The 13,409-nt window shown below is 29.3% G+C and overlaps 2 protein-coding genes across 6 annotated transcripts in view; both read right to left on the bottom strand.

The window, feature by feature from the left end:
* Positions 1–4,102, bottom strand: part of LOC108688846 (xanthine dehydrogenase/oxidase-like) — a 19,513-nt gene extending 15,411 nt beyond the window's left edge. For all 5 annotated transcript variants that reach the window (XM_018195326.1, XM_018195328.1, XM_018195327.1 and 2 more), the window contains exon 1: positions 3,937–4,102. The gene's annotated coding sequence lies outside the window, so the exon portion shown is untranslated. The remainder of the gene's footprint in view (positions 1–3,936) is intronic.
* A 2,857-nt stretch (positions 4,103–6,959) lies between these two features.
* The window catches only part of LOC108688834, a 16,573-nt gene continuing 10,123 nt past the window's right edge, over positions 6,960–13,409 (bottom strand). Inside the window, exons 15-22 of the mRNA XM_018195300.1 lie at positions 12,934–13,118; positions 12,623–12,731; positions 11,833–12,051; positions 10,004–10,215; positions 8,831–9,047; positions 8,503–8,698; positions 7,267–7,369; positions 6,960–7,194 (exon numbers count right to left, since the gene is read on the bottom strand). Coding sequence (XP_018050789.1) covers positions 7,048–7,194; positions 7,267–7,369; positions 8,503–8,698; positions 8,831–9,047; positions 10,004–10,215; positions 11,833–12,051; positions 12,623–12,731; positions 12,934–13,118 — 1,388 coding nt within the window. The 3' untranslated portion in view covers positions 6,960–7,047. The remainder of the gene's footprint in view (positions 7,195–7,266; positions 7,370–8,502; positions 8,699–8,830; positions 9,048–10,003; positions 10,216–11,832; positions 12,052–12,622; positions 12,732–12,933; positions 13,119–13,409) is intronic.

Here is a 13,409-nt window from a genome sequence, read left to right as displayed (position 1 = left end):
CACACACACACACACACACACACGCGCGCGCGCACACACACACACACACACACACACACACACACAAAATTATCATTATTATTATTTTCATTTTTATTTTTATATTATTGAAACATTTAGTACAAATTTTTAACTTCACCACGTTATGCAATTTACTTTAATCCGTCTGTTGTATACATAGAACAATAAATTCGATCGAAGATAGAAAATAAGAAGAATTCGCTCTACGAAGATTGAAAAACAATTTCATTTCAAGTCATTTGTTTTTATTATTTAGCTTAAGAATAAAAAAATTATTGCGTACTTGTTTTTTATTTGTTTTACACTCATTTCTCGATATTTCCAAGTTTACTACAAAAATACATGAAATATTCTCGTTACATTTGCTCAACAATCCATTTTTTTCTTGTATAAACTGGATGCATACACAGATAAGAGCGTTAAATAATTAAACTGGATAAAAAATTGATACCTGTATATTGACTCCATTTACATGTTCGATATTGAAAATACAGGAAAAACGTATAGACATATAAATGACTTTTCGTATGATGTATCTCAAAATATGAATTCACTGAAATTGTACCAATTTCAGTTTTTGATAACTATTTCCGATACTATATACGCTACAGCGAGATAAAAGAAGAGACGATAATATTAGAAAGCTGTCACGAAGGCAGGAAAAACAGATTGAAACATTGACACACATATATATCACGGATTATTTTATAATAATCTGTGATATCTTATAATCTCGATAAAAATGTTTCATACATATAATTTTGTATATGTAAATGATTATACATAATTATATATAATTATACATAATTACACATAATTATATTCAAGGATATCAAACGATTTTCGCTGTTTTTATTCATTTCGTGACTTTGCCATTCACTTCATTAGGACAAGGAATGTACTAATGTGTGAATGTACTGTGCACTTTAAAGTTCTAGATCAAATTAATGCAGAGATAACTTCCATTTTCGATTAACTATCATATATCAATAATACTAAGCGCTTAGTGTCTACAAATCACTAGGTTGAAAATGGCCGTCGAAAACGGTCAACAGGAAAATTATTTTGAAAGGCATTCCGGCAGATGAAAGGATTGTGCTACTTTGATATATCGAGAGTTTTAGTGCGCTTCTCACCTTGATGAAATGAATAGCAAGATTCACGAAATATTAATATTAGCAATGAATAATCCGCAAACTTCTAGTATTTTTGAAGATAATATCCATAAAAGCCTAAAAAGAATAATATGTATTAATATAAAAACTAAAAGTTATAATTATACATAAAATTTTTTTATTGAAATTCAAACTTTAACTTTTTAAAGAAAGATTGTATTTAATGTGAAAAATCCTTCATACATATGCTATTGTGTTAAACTCTTGTGATTAAATTTTTCATATTTCCGATGCATATTGCATGCCTCATAGAGAATATATCGACGTTTCGATGTTTCGACGTTTCTGTTCTGAATTATAATCGAGTCGATTTCGCTTATGACTTTGTTGTTCATCGATTCCATTATTATAAACTGAAAATATCGAGCTTCGAGTAATTTTAGCAAAACGAAATAGGCATTAACTATGATTATTCTAAAATTTTTTATGAAGCAAAAATTACATAAGTTACATAAGCAAAAGTTACATAACGAAAAAAGATAAAATTATTATACATAACTCATAAAAGCAAAGAAGAATTGCAGTAGAGATGAATTAAATAAGTGGAATTTGTAGAATTGAATTCATTTTTCACTGATGTTTTTATTTTGTAGAATACAGAAATCCAATCATTTGAACTTAAAAGATTATTTTTCTATGTAATTTATTATTTTATTATTATAATATAATGACAAACGTCAAACGATTGTCTCGAGGAATGTAGACTTTATTTTGAACATTCTATTGATGTAAGAAAATATCAGCATAGAACATTTAAGTTTGTAAACAGTGTGCATTTCTTCGAAAGTGACTTGCATATTTTTTCAAGTATAATTTAAAGATCGTTTGATAAAAAAATACAGATCGGGCAACAAGCGAGCAATTTTTTTATCACGTAACGTGTATTTAACGATGTTGCAAAATGAAAGTTAGAAATCGCTGTCATTATATTATGTAACAGATTGCACAAATCACAAAGGCGTAACTGCATTTATTTTTATTATATTTCCAACACAAGCAAATTTCATGATAAAGCACGAACATACATAGATGCGCAAGATAAAAACAGTCGCGGAGCAATTGAACATTACGAAGCAGTTTACATGTTACTATTAATTATGAATTTTATTCTGCAAACGGAAGTTCAACTGTTCTTGCGTCTCTATTATATAAGCAATTCTTGCAAAGAAATATTGTAGAAAAGCAGACATAAGAATGATCGAGGAAAAACTATTTTTAATGTCACATTAAGATTGCACAATTTAATATTAAGAGGCATCGTTATAATGAGGATTATAAACTTTCAAAAATTGGTTGCTGCTACAAAGTAGATTGCGAATTTCTCCCGAATAATCATATATCTTATTAAAGTTGTAGCTAATTTACGCTAACAATATTTGTGAGCATCATTATATTATATTTATCCTTATTTAGCATTTTATAAACAATAAGAATAAAATATAATTTAAATTTTAAGCGCTGTGAGTATAAATCGGTTTAAATTTACGAAAAATGCTTTTTTAAGTAAACTTGTAATCGCAATCTTGCGTTAAAATGATAAAACTTAAATTGCGCAATTTAATTTAATTCGTAGTGATTCGTTTTGTATAAGATTCGCGGAGGTTTCATGTCATTCGTATAGTGTAGATCTTTATATGATTCCCATTTATAATTTTATTAAAATTTACAATTTTAATAAAATTTTATTCATAATTTCTTATTTAATACAATAATAGTGCCTATTAGAGTCAATACAGATTGTCAGGACATCCTGTATTGACTCTACTATTATTATTGTATTGATTTATGTCAATTAAGTCTTAAAAAACCTATTTTAATTATATTCTTATTTAATATGATAATTTAATAATAAAAAAAATTATGTCAATGATAGCTCAAAAAATTAAAAAGTTAAGAACATATAAATATTATGCAATAATATTGTTCGACTAGGAGAGTTAACTAATTGCACACATCCCGATTGCACACATCTACTCCTCTTGAAAGTTTTTCAGTGTACCACCAAGGACAAAATTTTTAAATTAACCAATTAGTAATGTGAACAATTGATCATTAAGGTCTTGCATTTGGCCATTAATCGTAGTGTTCACATTCTTTGATTTTATCAGAAAGAAGAATCACAAATTTAATGAATCCACACACTGTTCGTAAATCTCATACGAATAGCGAATTTCAAATCACAAATCTCGCAGTCCGATTTATTATTACGGCTTTATAACTTTGTTAAATTCTTATAAAGGTCATGGTTTTTGAAAACTCGACGAAATTATTACCGATGAGAACAAATTCGTGGTGTCTTATTGAATCTGTATTTTACAATGCAAGCAAAAAATTCATTGTTATGATATCTATACATGAATAAAACTGTAATTTCATTAAATAATTTTTCCTCAAAATTAATTCAATATGAAATTTTATGTTTAACAGGAAGATAAAATGAAAAGATAGTAATATAGAATTCATGTGAATAAATTCACATTGATTTTCACTTTATGAAATTTATGTTAAAATTTGGATATCTTGATTTGTCATTCATCACACATTATATATAGATAATATGTTAATGAATTTATCCACATAGTAAAATGGATTCAATGCACACCTATTCTTATCGGAATAGAGATTTCTGTTCCCGATATAATGTTATAACAATCTCAGCAAGACAATCAAACGTGATAAAATATTATATAATAGGGAAAGTGTTGAAATATAATCTTATTTATCACTGCCATTGACTTACTTCAAAGTACTGATGGTTGTACCCATAACCGAACCGCGAGCTGGTACCGATAACCGAGCAATGTAGTCACGTTTCCGATTTTCTGTAGAGATGAAACTAGACTAACTTGCTCAATGAGGACTGTACGTATAGTTCTGCCGGAGCCGAGCTCCGTAACCGAGTGAACGTGATAGTCGACGGAATTTGTCTGTCAATCCTATTACAGTCATATTTATAACCGTGCTGTATATAATAATTTCATGGGCACGTTCGCCATGCTCCCCTTCCATATTACTATGAAAATAGTAGGAGAGTGATGATTAACCTGTTATTTTAATCACATCGGATACCTATGTCTTATCGTCGCGTTTCGGAATCTTATCGCATCTATCGTGTACCAAAAGGATCGGAAGTCCAAAGGATCGTATCCGCAAGAAGAGAACGGAATGCATCAACAGTTTTGTCTCGTTGCGATTGTTTCTTGTGAACACAGACGTTTGATATTGTAACTATGAAGATGAGTCCAATCGTCGAAGATGAGTCACAAAGTATTAATTCACAGATGTTGCAATCAATTGACCTCTTTTATATAACTATAATATATCACATCTAGTTAAGTGATCCAACTATTGAGTAATAAGAGAAATGTTGTCTTGTAACGTATTTACGGAAGATAATAATGTTAGAATACGATATCATTATCTGTTTACTGAATGCCTTTGTAAACCACTGACTCTCGGTGTGAAGTATTTCTTTTATTTAATCTCTCATACAAACTTCAAAGTTTCGATCCTAGTTTGGATCCTTTTCAATGTCAAAAATTTACATTCGCGAAATCATTGTGTTTCCTGATACACTATACAGTAATAAATAAAAGCATTAGAAAAATATATTACTAATAAACAAAGTATCTTATCTGTTTTATCTCTATTTATCTGTTCACATAAATGTGAATGTAAATATATTCGCAGAACAACAATAGTGATATTATCAGCATTATTATCGATAACAATAACAATAACATCAATGTTGTTTCTCACATTATAATTAACATCAGTTGCATTCAACAGTTGAATGAGCGCTCGCTGCTATTGATGTATTCTTCCAGATCTAAAATGCTGATTGGGTGCTTTAAAAGAATACTAATAAGAGCGAGCAGTCACTCAACTGTTAAGTTGCGCTGAACGCAGCCAATGATATTTTCTCATTCAACAATATAATTATTACAACATGTGTTATATTGCATTTATATTTTATGTTACATTTATATTTTAATATGTTGAGAAAAATTATAACACTAATAATTATTTGTTTTCTGTGAATGTCTGCATATTGATATTGTTTAGTTTAGGTTCTGCGAGTACGTCGCATGCTAATTTAATAAATTTAAGGGAAAATTTATTCAGCAATATTTAATGTATATTTTAATAAATTTATTCTTCTTTATCTTTATTTTACAAAGGGAAGTTCCGGAGAAATCGATGACTCTCACCGATTTCAATGAAACTTGGCAGGGTATGTCTCCTGAATAAAAATCACCCTCCATTTAAGTGTAGTCTACCGTTTCCAAGATATTTCAATATTTCAAGATATTAAAGTTGGTAACGACATTTCTTTTAGAGTTTATTAGAAAGTTCATACTCGACTATTTGTAGCGTAGTGGAAACGTTTTCCAATGTTTCGTTGACATTCCGCTCGGTTTACATTTTTGTAATTATTTTCGAAACATTTTTAATAACACTTCATATCAAAGATAATTTATATCGACACTTCGTATCGATCTGCAAATAAATCCTTCATATCGAGCAGATATTATAATACTTCATATCAATTATAATATTTCATATCAAGCGGTAGTATATAAAGTTTATTATGAATATTGTATTAAAATAAGGAAGTAATTATCATATCTACAAGTACTCGAATATGAACGTTCTAATCTGGAAATACTGTTGCTAATTTTAATATTGAGATATTTCGGAAACAGTAAATGATCTACGCTCAAATGAGAGGTGATTTTTATTCAAGGGAACACATTCTACAATCTTGCCAAATTTCATTGAAATTGATGAGGGTTACTCCGAAGTCTCCCCTTGTTAACAAAATTATTTAAATTATTCAACATTGTTAATTATAAATGAAATGTGGGAAACAGTAGGATGGTGGTAATCAAAAATATTTATTCATATGTTAATTTCAAATTGAATTCTTCTTGTTGCAGAATCAGACAATAAGATCATAACTTTGAAGAAAAACTATTAAAACAATTATTAAATGTATTAAATTTTTATTTACCGATATAAGAAAATAATGTTTATCAGTAGCTTATCAGGTCAACAATCATCAACAAGCTGTTCCAAAAAAAATTTCAGAAAATAAAAAAGACAGACAATTATGTTTAATTTTTTGTTGTATGAAAGTTTTGAAAAATCTGATTATTGCATAAATTACGGTATACATGCATTTAAGTATGCAATTACTTATGCTAATCTTATAATGTCATAATTTCTTATATGAATTATCACTTAAAATTTTCATCAAATATATCTTTTTGTAGTTATTCATATGTGCATAAAACATTTTAGATAAATTTTAATTTTGAAATAAAACATTAAATAAAAAGTAATATATTACTTTTTAGAATTCTTGTAAGGTAATCGGTCCGACTGAGTGCCATGACTCCGTTCTCTTCTCAATTAGCAATTGTAATGATTTTATTTTTAAAATTTAAATTTTCTGTTATTAATTGAGTAAAAGAATATATGAAATTATGATATATGTAAATAGTGTTATAAGGCTATCGATAAATGACAACTAATTGTTTTAAAAAAAAAAGCTTATACGCATTTTCTCTTATATATATTTTTATGTCCTTATTACATATCCTCTTAAAAATACAATTTTAAAAATTATGTTACGATTATACATGATTCTGTATTATTTTGCATGACCATGATGTACTTAAATGTAAATCTGATGGTTCTTAGCATCATTATAATTTCTGAATTTGTTAATAAGCAATAATTACACTGACTAATCTCGTTTAAACTGTTTTATTTTGGCACGTGTTACAAGATAAATACGCTCGCGAGAAGGCTCGAAGGGAGAGAACTCGTTACACGTCAAACTTGTTTAATTAACGTTCTCGCGGCGATTAGTGATGCTCCTACGTACGTTTCTTCGAGGTACATGCGTGTATCGTGAAGATGATTCCTTTTCAACCTCCTGCCATTTCACGGGATAAGCTAATCGGTTGCCTTTATTCCACGTATACAACTCCTAAAATGAAATGGATTACACGAACGCGAAACAACAAAATAGTAGAAGATTCTATCTCAGTAAAGCACGTACCTTAGTCTTGTGATTATAACTAACTGCCGTGGTTTTGTGATACGGATTTGTAAACGACAAGTTTACATCCAGCGTCGTATTTTTGTAGAGATCGAAGGCGAATCTAAGAAATTCGGTCAAGTTACAAATAATAATTTTTAGGTCAAAAAGGAGCAAGTACAAGTAAATAATACAAATATTTCATGAAATTATTCGAGTATCGTCCCCTTATTTTAAAAGTGACACAATTTAAAAAATTAAATTTCTAAAAAACAAAGAAAATTATTTCTCTTCATTTGACATAAATTATTAATTAATCAAATAATATCGTAAAGGAATAAAGAATTATCTTAACATAATCGAATTTTTATCGTTTTCATTTCACGAAATCTTATTCCTTTTTAAAGAGTGGTTTTAAGGATTTAAAATATTTCTAAACTATCTTTTAAGTAATATTTTAATAATTTTTTATGAAGTTAATTCAGTTTTAATGATTAGTAGAATAATATTTTATATAATAGAATAATATTTAATAATTAATAATAGAGTAATATTTAATTGGCTGTCTCATATTATAGTTTAATTTATTCATATAAACGGTCTTGTTTCTAAAGTCTTAGAATAATATTTACCTAACTCATTCGTGTAATAACTTGAAAACACGTTTTTAAAAATATGTCATTGTTAAAATAAAGGAACGATATTTTGAAAGTAATAAAGGCACAATCCCACACTCTAAATTCTTTGGAGTAGAATCTCACTCTGAAGAATGAAAATTGAATCGGAAAAAGAATGATTCAATTTCCAATCTTGAATGCCCATTTCTATAAATGTGTAATCAACTAACCCTCCCTCTCTCTCTCTCTCTCTCTCTCTCTCTCTCTCTCTCTCTCTCTCTCTCTCTCTAGTTGTAAGAATTAAAAAAAAATGAAGAACAATTTGAGATTAAAGTTAATCTATATTAATAGAAACAGGCATAATCTCAAGAGTGAGATTTCAAAAGTTCGATAAAACAACAAATATTGAATATAATTCATAACATAGATGTAAAAAGAGTACATTTACATATATGTTATCTATTGTATATTAGCAGTTATTTATAAATATTATAGCAGTTATCTATTTGTTGAAAATAAAGATTAAAAGTGATATTAAATATAATAGAAAACATTGAAAATCGAAATATCCAAGAATTTTTATGGGATATGTGTACTGCATACGATTGTAGTTTTAAGAGCAATTCGTCACTCGCGTTACCGTATCTCCATAGTATCGTCGGTGACACTGCGTATAGCATAAAGCACGCCTCCTGCAATAAACATCTCTTCAAAACGACGGTGATCGATACTGATATTCCACGCGTATTGAATGATCATTTTAGTGGGATCCATTTTCACTACCACCGTATTTTTACCACTACAATTAGGGGATAATGGGTAAATGACCCACAAACCTGCAGAAACGCCGTATATTGTATTGTCACGCTACAATGGTTCCGTTTTATGTGGAAATAAATATTTTCAATCATTCAATTATTCAACTTTATATATAGAGCTTGAATATTTGTCTGTCCCGCAGATTTTACCATTTTCATCTACATTGAAATCCGTGTAGGTAAAATTGCGCGTGTAAAGGTAGTTTTGGCCGTCGACCTCCAAGCACGGAAGCTGCATTTCGCATTCGGAAGAGACCGGCTTGCATCTCTGATGATCCGAGGGCGCGTAGAGATCGTATCGAAGGACCGTCGATCGATGAATGGGATTGTAGAAAAACGATTTATCGTAAACTACATGTCCGTTACCCTAAAAAAAAATGTCAACCGCAAGCTCAATTCTCGCTTCAGGCATTTTCCATGTTTAGACGTTAAAATTTTCTAACGAAAATATGTACCCTTATTTTATCGTAGTTTTATAGTTACTTTTAAAACTCTGGAAATTTTGTAACTACACGATTTTGCTGAATATGTATTTAAAATTGTATTTAGTTAAATACAATCTGATCTGAAAATAATTTCATTGAATCATCAAAATAATTATCTAGAACTCTCAAGCATGATAAGTAATGTAAAAAGTTTTATATTCTAGCAATCAATTTGAGTATTATTTGATTATTTTAATGGTCCAACAAAATTATTTTCAAATCAGAATCTAGCTAATTTTTTAGATTCTTCAGTAAAATTTTTTTCGTGAATAAAAGAATGATTTATTAAAATATCTAAAAGAAATCCCGCACTGATTATATAGGAAATTGGATTCCAGTGGAATGACTTTATTTTAACACGTACACGAAAGAAAATGTAAAGTATAAAAAAGTTATAGGCTTTCTTCTCAAAAAGATTTTAATTTGTATAAAAAGTCCAAGAAATTTTCTGAAAAGTTCTAAAATTAATCAAAAATTTTAAAAGTGTCAGAAATTTACGTAATTTACAAAATTTACGTAAACATTTGAATACTGAAAAATTACGAATACTGAAAAATTTACGAATAATTTTGATCAGAAAGGTCCTTTATATAGATACAGATCTAAACATAATTTTGAATCATCAAAGTAATGTAGGACTCTCGAGTACGATGAGTAGTGCTACAAAAAGTTTCAACATTCCATTAGTAATCAGCTTGAGCGTCCTACTTAATTATTTTAATAATTCAAAATTATTTTCAAATCGAAATCTAGCTAAATTTTTAAATTTTTCAGCAAAATCATTCCTTCCATGTATAATTAAAGGCATCTCGTTGTTTGTTATTCTTAAGTTGCCAACCTGGAAAGCATAGGGTAATTTTTTCTTAAGCGCCGTATTGTTCTTGAAGTCTTCCTTCGATTTGTATTCATAGATGTAGAATGTATCGTTGTGGCGAGTAACCCAAAATCTGTCAGGCATGATATCGTTGGATGCATCGTGCATCCAACTTCCGTAGTGATCGTCCATGTTTCCTTTCAGCACAGGTTTTCCTATAGCCTCTATAAAACCTTCTGCGAATTTACCAACATCGCTTATTAACTTTTACGTCCTTAAGTCGGGAGAGTTCACGTGGAAAAAGATCGTTTTTTAGTCCACGATATTACGGGCACTCGTGTTTGACGAGAGTGCCGTCAGTTCGTTAATTACGTAAACTTCCACGATATTACGATCCTTTAGTCATTAATTCACGGGGGGAGGGGAAGTTCTCCGCTGTATACTTAACCTGCCATATGTACACGCTCGTACGAAGGTAGATAAATTAAAAATTAAATCAAAAATAAATTTCAATCAGTCACGTAAAATTTATAAAATTTATATCTTAAATATTAAATATTTTTTTCCAGCGCGACTATCCAGATCATCAAGTCAAAAAAAGTGAAATAATGATTACTTTTTAAGTGTAAAAAGAATAATGCTAAAATATCTTAAAAATTATCTAAATATATATCTAAAACTGCTCAAACTGAAAACTATTTTGCAGTACTGATCATCATATTTGAATTTTCTGCATAATTATTTTCACGGTTCAATAAATTTATTTTTAAATCTGTATTTAGCTAAATTTTTTAGATACTTTAGCAAAATTATTCAGCAAATTGTTCTACGTGAAAAACCCTTCAGGCATTAATATAATAACTAAAAATAACACTACTTATCAAATTTTCAGATTAATTATAATAAGGACATTTAAGCGAAAGAAAAATAGCATTTACTCTTATTTTCTTCACTAGTCTATCTAAATCAAACATATAATTATATTTGCTTTGGCGTTCATGCTTAAGCTTCATTTTATCCTTGTTGTTAATCAAATATTAACTAAAGACACATTCTTACAAATAATGTGAGCGTCAATACGAACGCAGCAACATATTATATTATCTCATTAAAGAAAAGAGATAAATACACTCATCAGATAATTAAAAAATATATAAAATTTTTTTAACTGCTGCAAAAAACAAAAACGTGTGTTCTTTAAATCTACGAAAAATATATGTAATTTATACGAAAATTATATTGCCTTTTAGTTCCATCTATTTGAAACTTAAAAGAGACAAGCTTAATACCAACTAATACTCAGTTAGCAACAGTGAGTGAATAGCAATCGTTTTCGGATGAGACAACAAAAACATAAATAGAACGCTTACGTTTTAGAAATCTCATATTCGTTCAGGAAAAACAAGAGATAAAGAGTGACTTAAGTGATTGGATGGCAGCGCTTCATTCGAGAACAATATTTTTTCTTAATTTCTATTTATTTCATAAAGATAAAAATATGTTACTAATAAATTTGTAAAGAATTATCGATAAGATACCCTTTTTGTTTTACATTATTATTTTCTTATTTTGTTTTTGTTTATTGTATCGATTAACAAGAATTTTCGACAAATATCATTTTGCAGCGTTTTGCTAAATATGTACATATACATTGTATATGTATTGTATATATGTATTATATATATAATGTATATATATATAATGAAAAAAAAAATACATATTAAACCTATGTTATATTGGGAAATGTACATTACGTATGCGTTTACACCAAAGCTTTGCACCTCTAGAATTAATTGATCTACCTTGCGCAAGAACGCCGTTGGAATACATTAGTTAGAATTGATTAAACGTACCGGTTGACCGCGGCGGTGGTCGCATAATATTAATATCGTTCAATGGTTGAACATGCAGATGGTCTATTATATCTGTGTATGTGCACTTTGGGCACGTGCAGGTTTCTTGCGTAGGGATGCACAATTCTTGCTCCTGATCAACGCTCATGGGCATAGGATGACCATATGTTATGTGCTCCTCCTTTCCTGATTTGTACTTCTCGACGTCTTTTATGTCGTCTAGCATTATTTATTATCATTAATTAGAAAATTTGATTAACAGAATTATTTTCTAGAGATAGGCGTTAGGATCAATCTTAAAAAAATTATGTTGAAAAAAATAAAGAAGCCGATTCTATAACTCTTAACTACAGTCATTGATGTTATTGCGCTTTTTTACTCTACATAATATCTGCGCAACGATTGTCATTAAGAGTTACAGAATTAATCCTTAAATTTCCAATCTCAAGAAAATCTTCAAATTATACAATGGATATAGAATGTGCTTTTCAGAATTTGTAACATTTTGTTAATATTTTTATTTGTATATTATTTATTAATATTTTATATCTATCTTTCTTGTTTCATTTTGAATGTTGAATTGGAAATGCAAATAATAGTGTATTATATTTTTTGCCTGGAAATATTATGCTATAAGATAATGTAGAATAACAGTGCACATCCTCACAAACTCGGAGGCTTCCTTCTATATCCTTCATGTTGTAATTAATTAGTAATTCCGTAATGGCTCTTTAGAATTCTATTATTAATGCAAGGAGAAATACAAGGTAATACAAGGTAAAAGACAAACCGTCTACTATAAAGGATCCCTTGACAGTGTCAAAATCGTTTTTTGCCACGCAGTGATAAGTCCCATGATCCGACGTAGTCACCCTCGCGATTCTCAGCTTCATCTTCAGCTTTTCAAAATAGTTTCACGTATTGTAAGTCACCTCATTTGTTGTTAACATATAGCAGACGAACAGGAACGATTTATTATCGATATTTATATATACGATAAAATACAAATTATTTAATGAAATAAAAAAGAAAATCGCGTAAAAAGCGATATAACGTGCGCGAATTTGACGAAAGTCCACGAATACGAATTCAACGGGTTACCTTGTAATTATCACGCCTATCGTAAACCTCCGTTCTGTACTTATCCGACATTTTCAGGCGGCGACCATCACTGCGTTCCCAATATACCACCGGCTCGGGAAAGCCTTCCACCTCGCATTCCAATGTCGCTGGATTTTGGTTTCGTACAAGTACCACTTGGTTGCGTATACGAATGAATGGCGCAACTGGAACGCGATCGATTATCAATTTTACCTACATCTGTGCCTATTGATTCGTGCAAAACTAGTTTTCTTTTCGAGTTATTCTAATAATACTAAAACTTAGAAAATATTTATGCGTGTTATAAATATTTATGCTCGCTATCACATGCGAAATTTTTTAAAACTTTTGAAGACATTACTATCGCGCAATTTTCGCATTTACAATGAAATATATACATATATTAAAAGTAAAAAGTAGAATAAAGAAATTTTATATGCAACATTTTAAAATATGAAATTATAGAATAAAGTAAT

Source organism: Atta colombica, unplaced genomic scaffold (assembly GCF_001594045.1).
Source record: "Atta colombica isolate Treedump-2 unplaced genomic scaffold, Acol1.0 scaffold242, whole genome shotgun sequence".
NCBI classification, from domain to species: Eukaryota; Metazoa; Arthropoda; class Insecta; order Hymenoptera; family Formicidae; genus Atta; species Atta colombica.
This window is presented reverse-complemented; position numbering and strand designations above follow the sequence as displayed.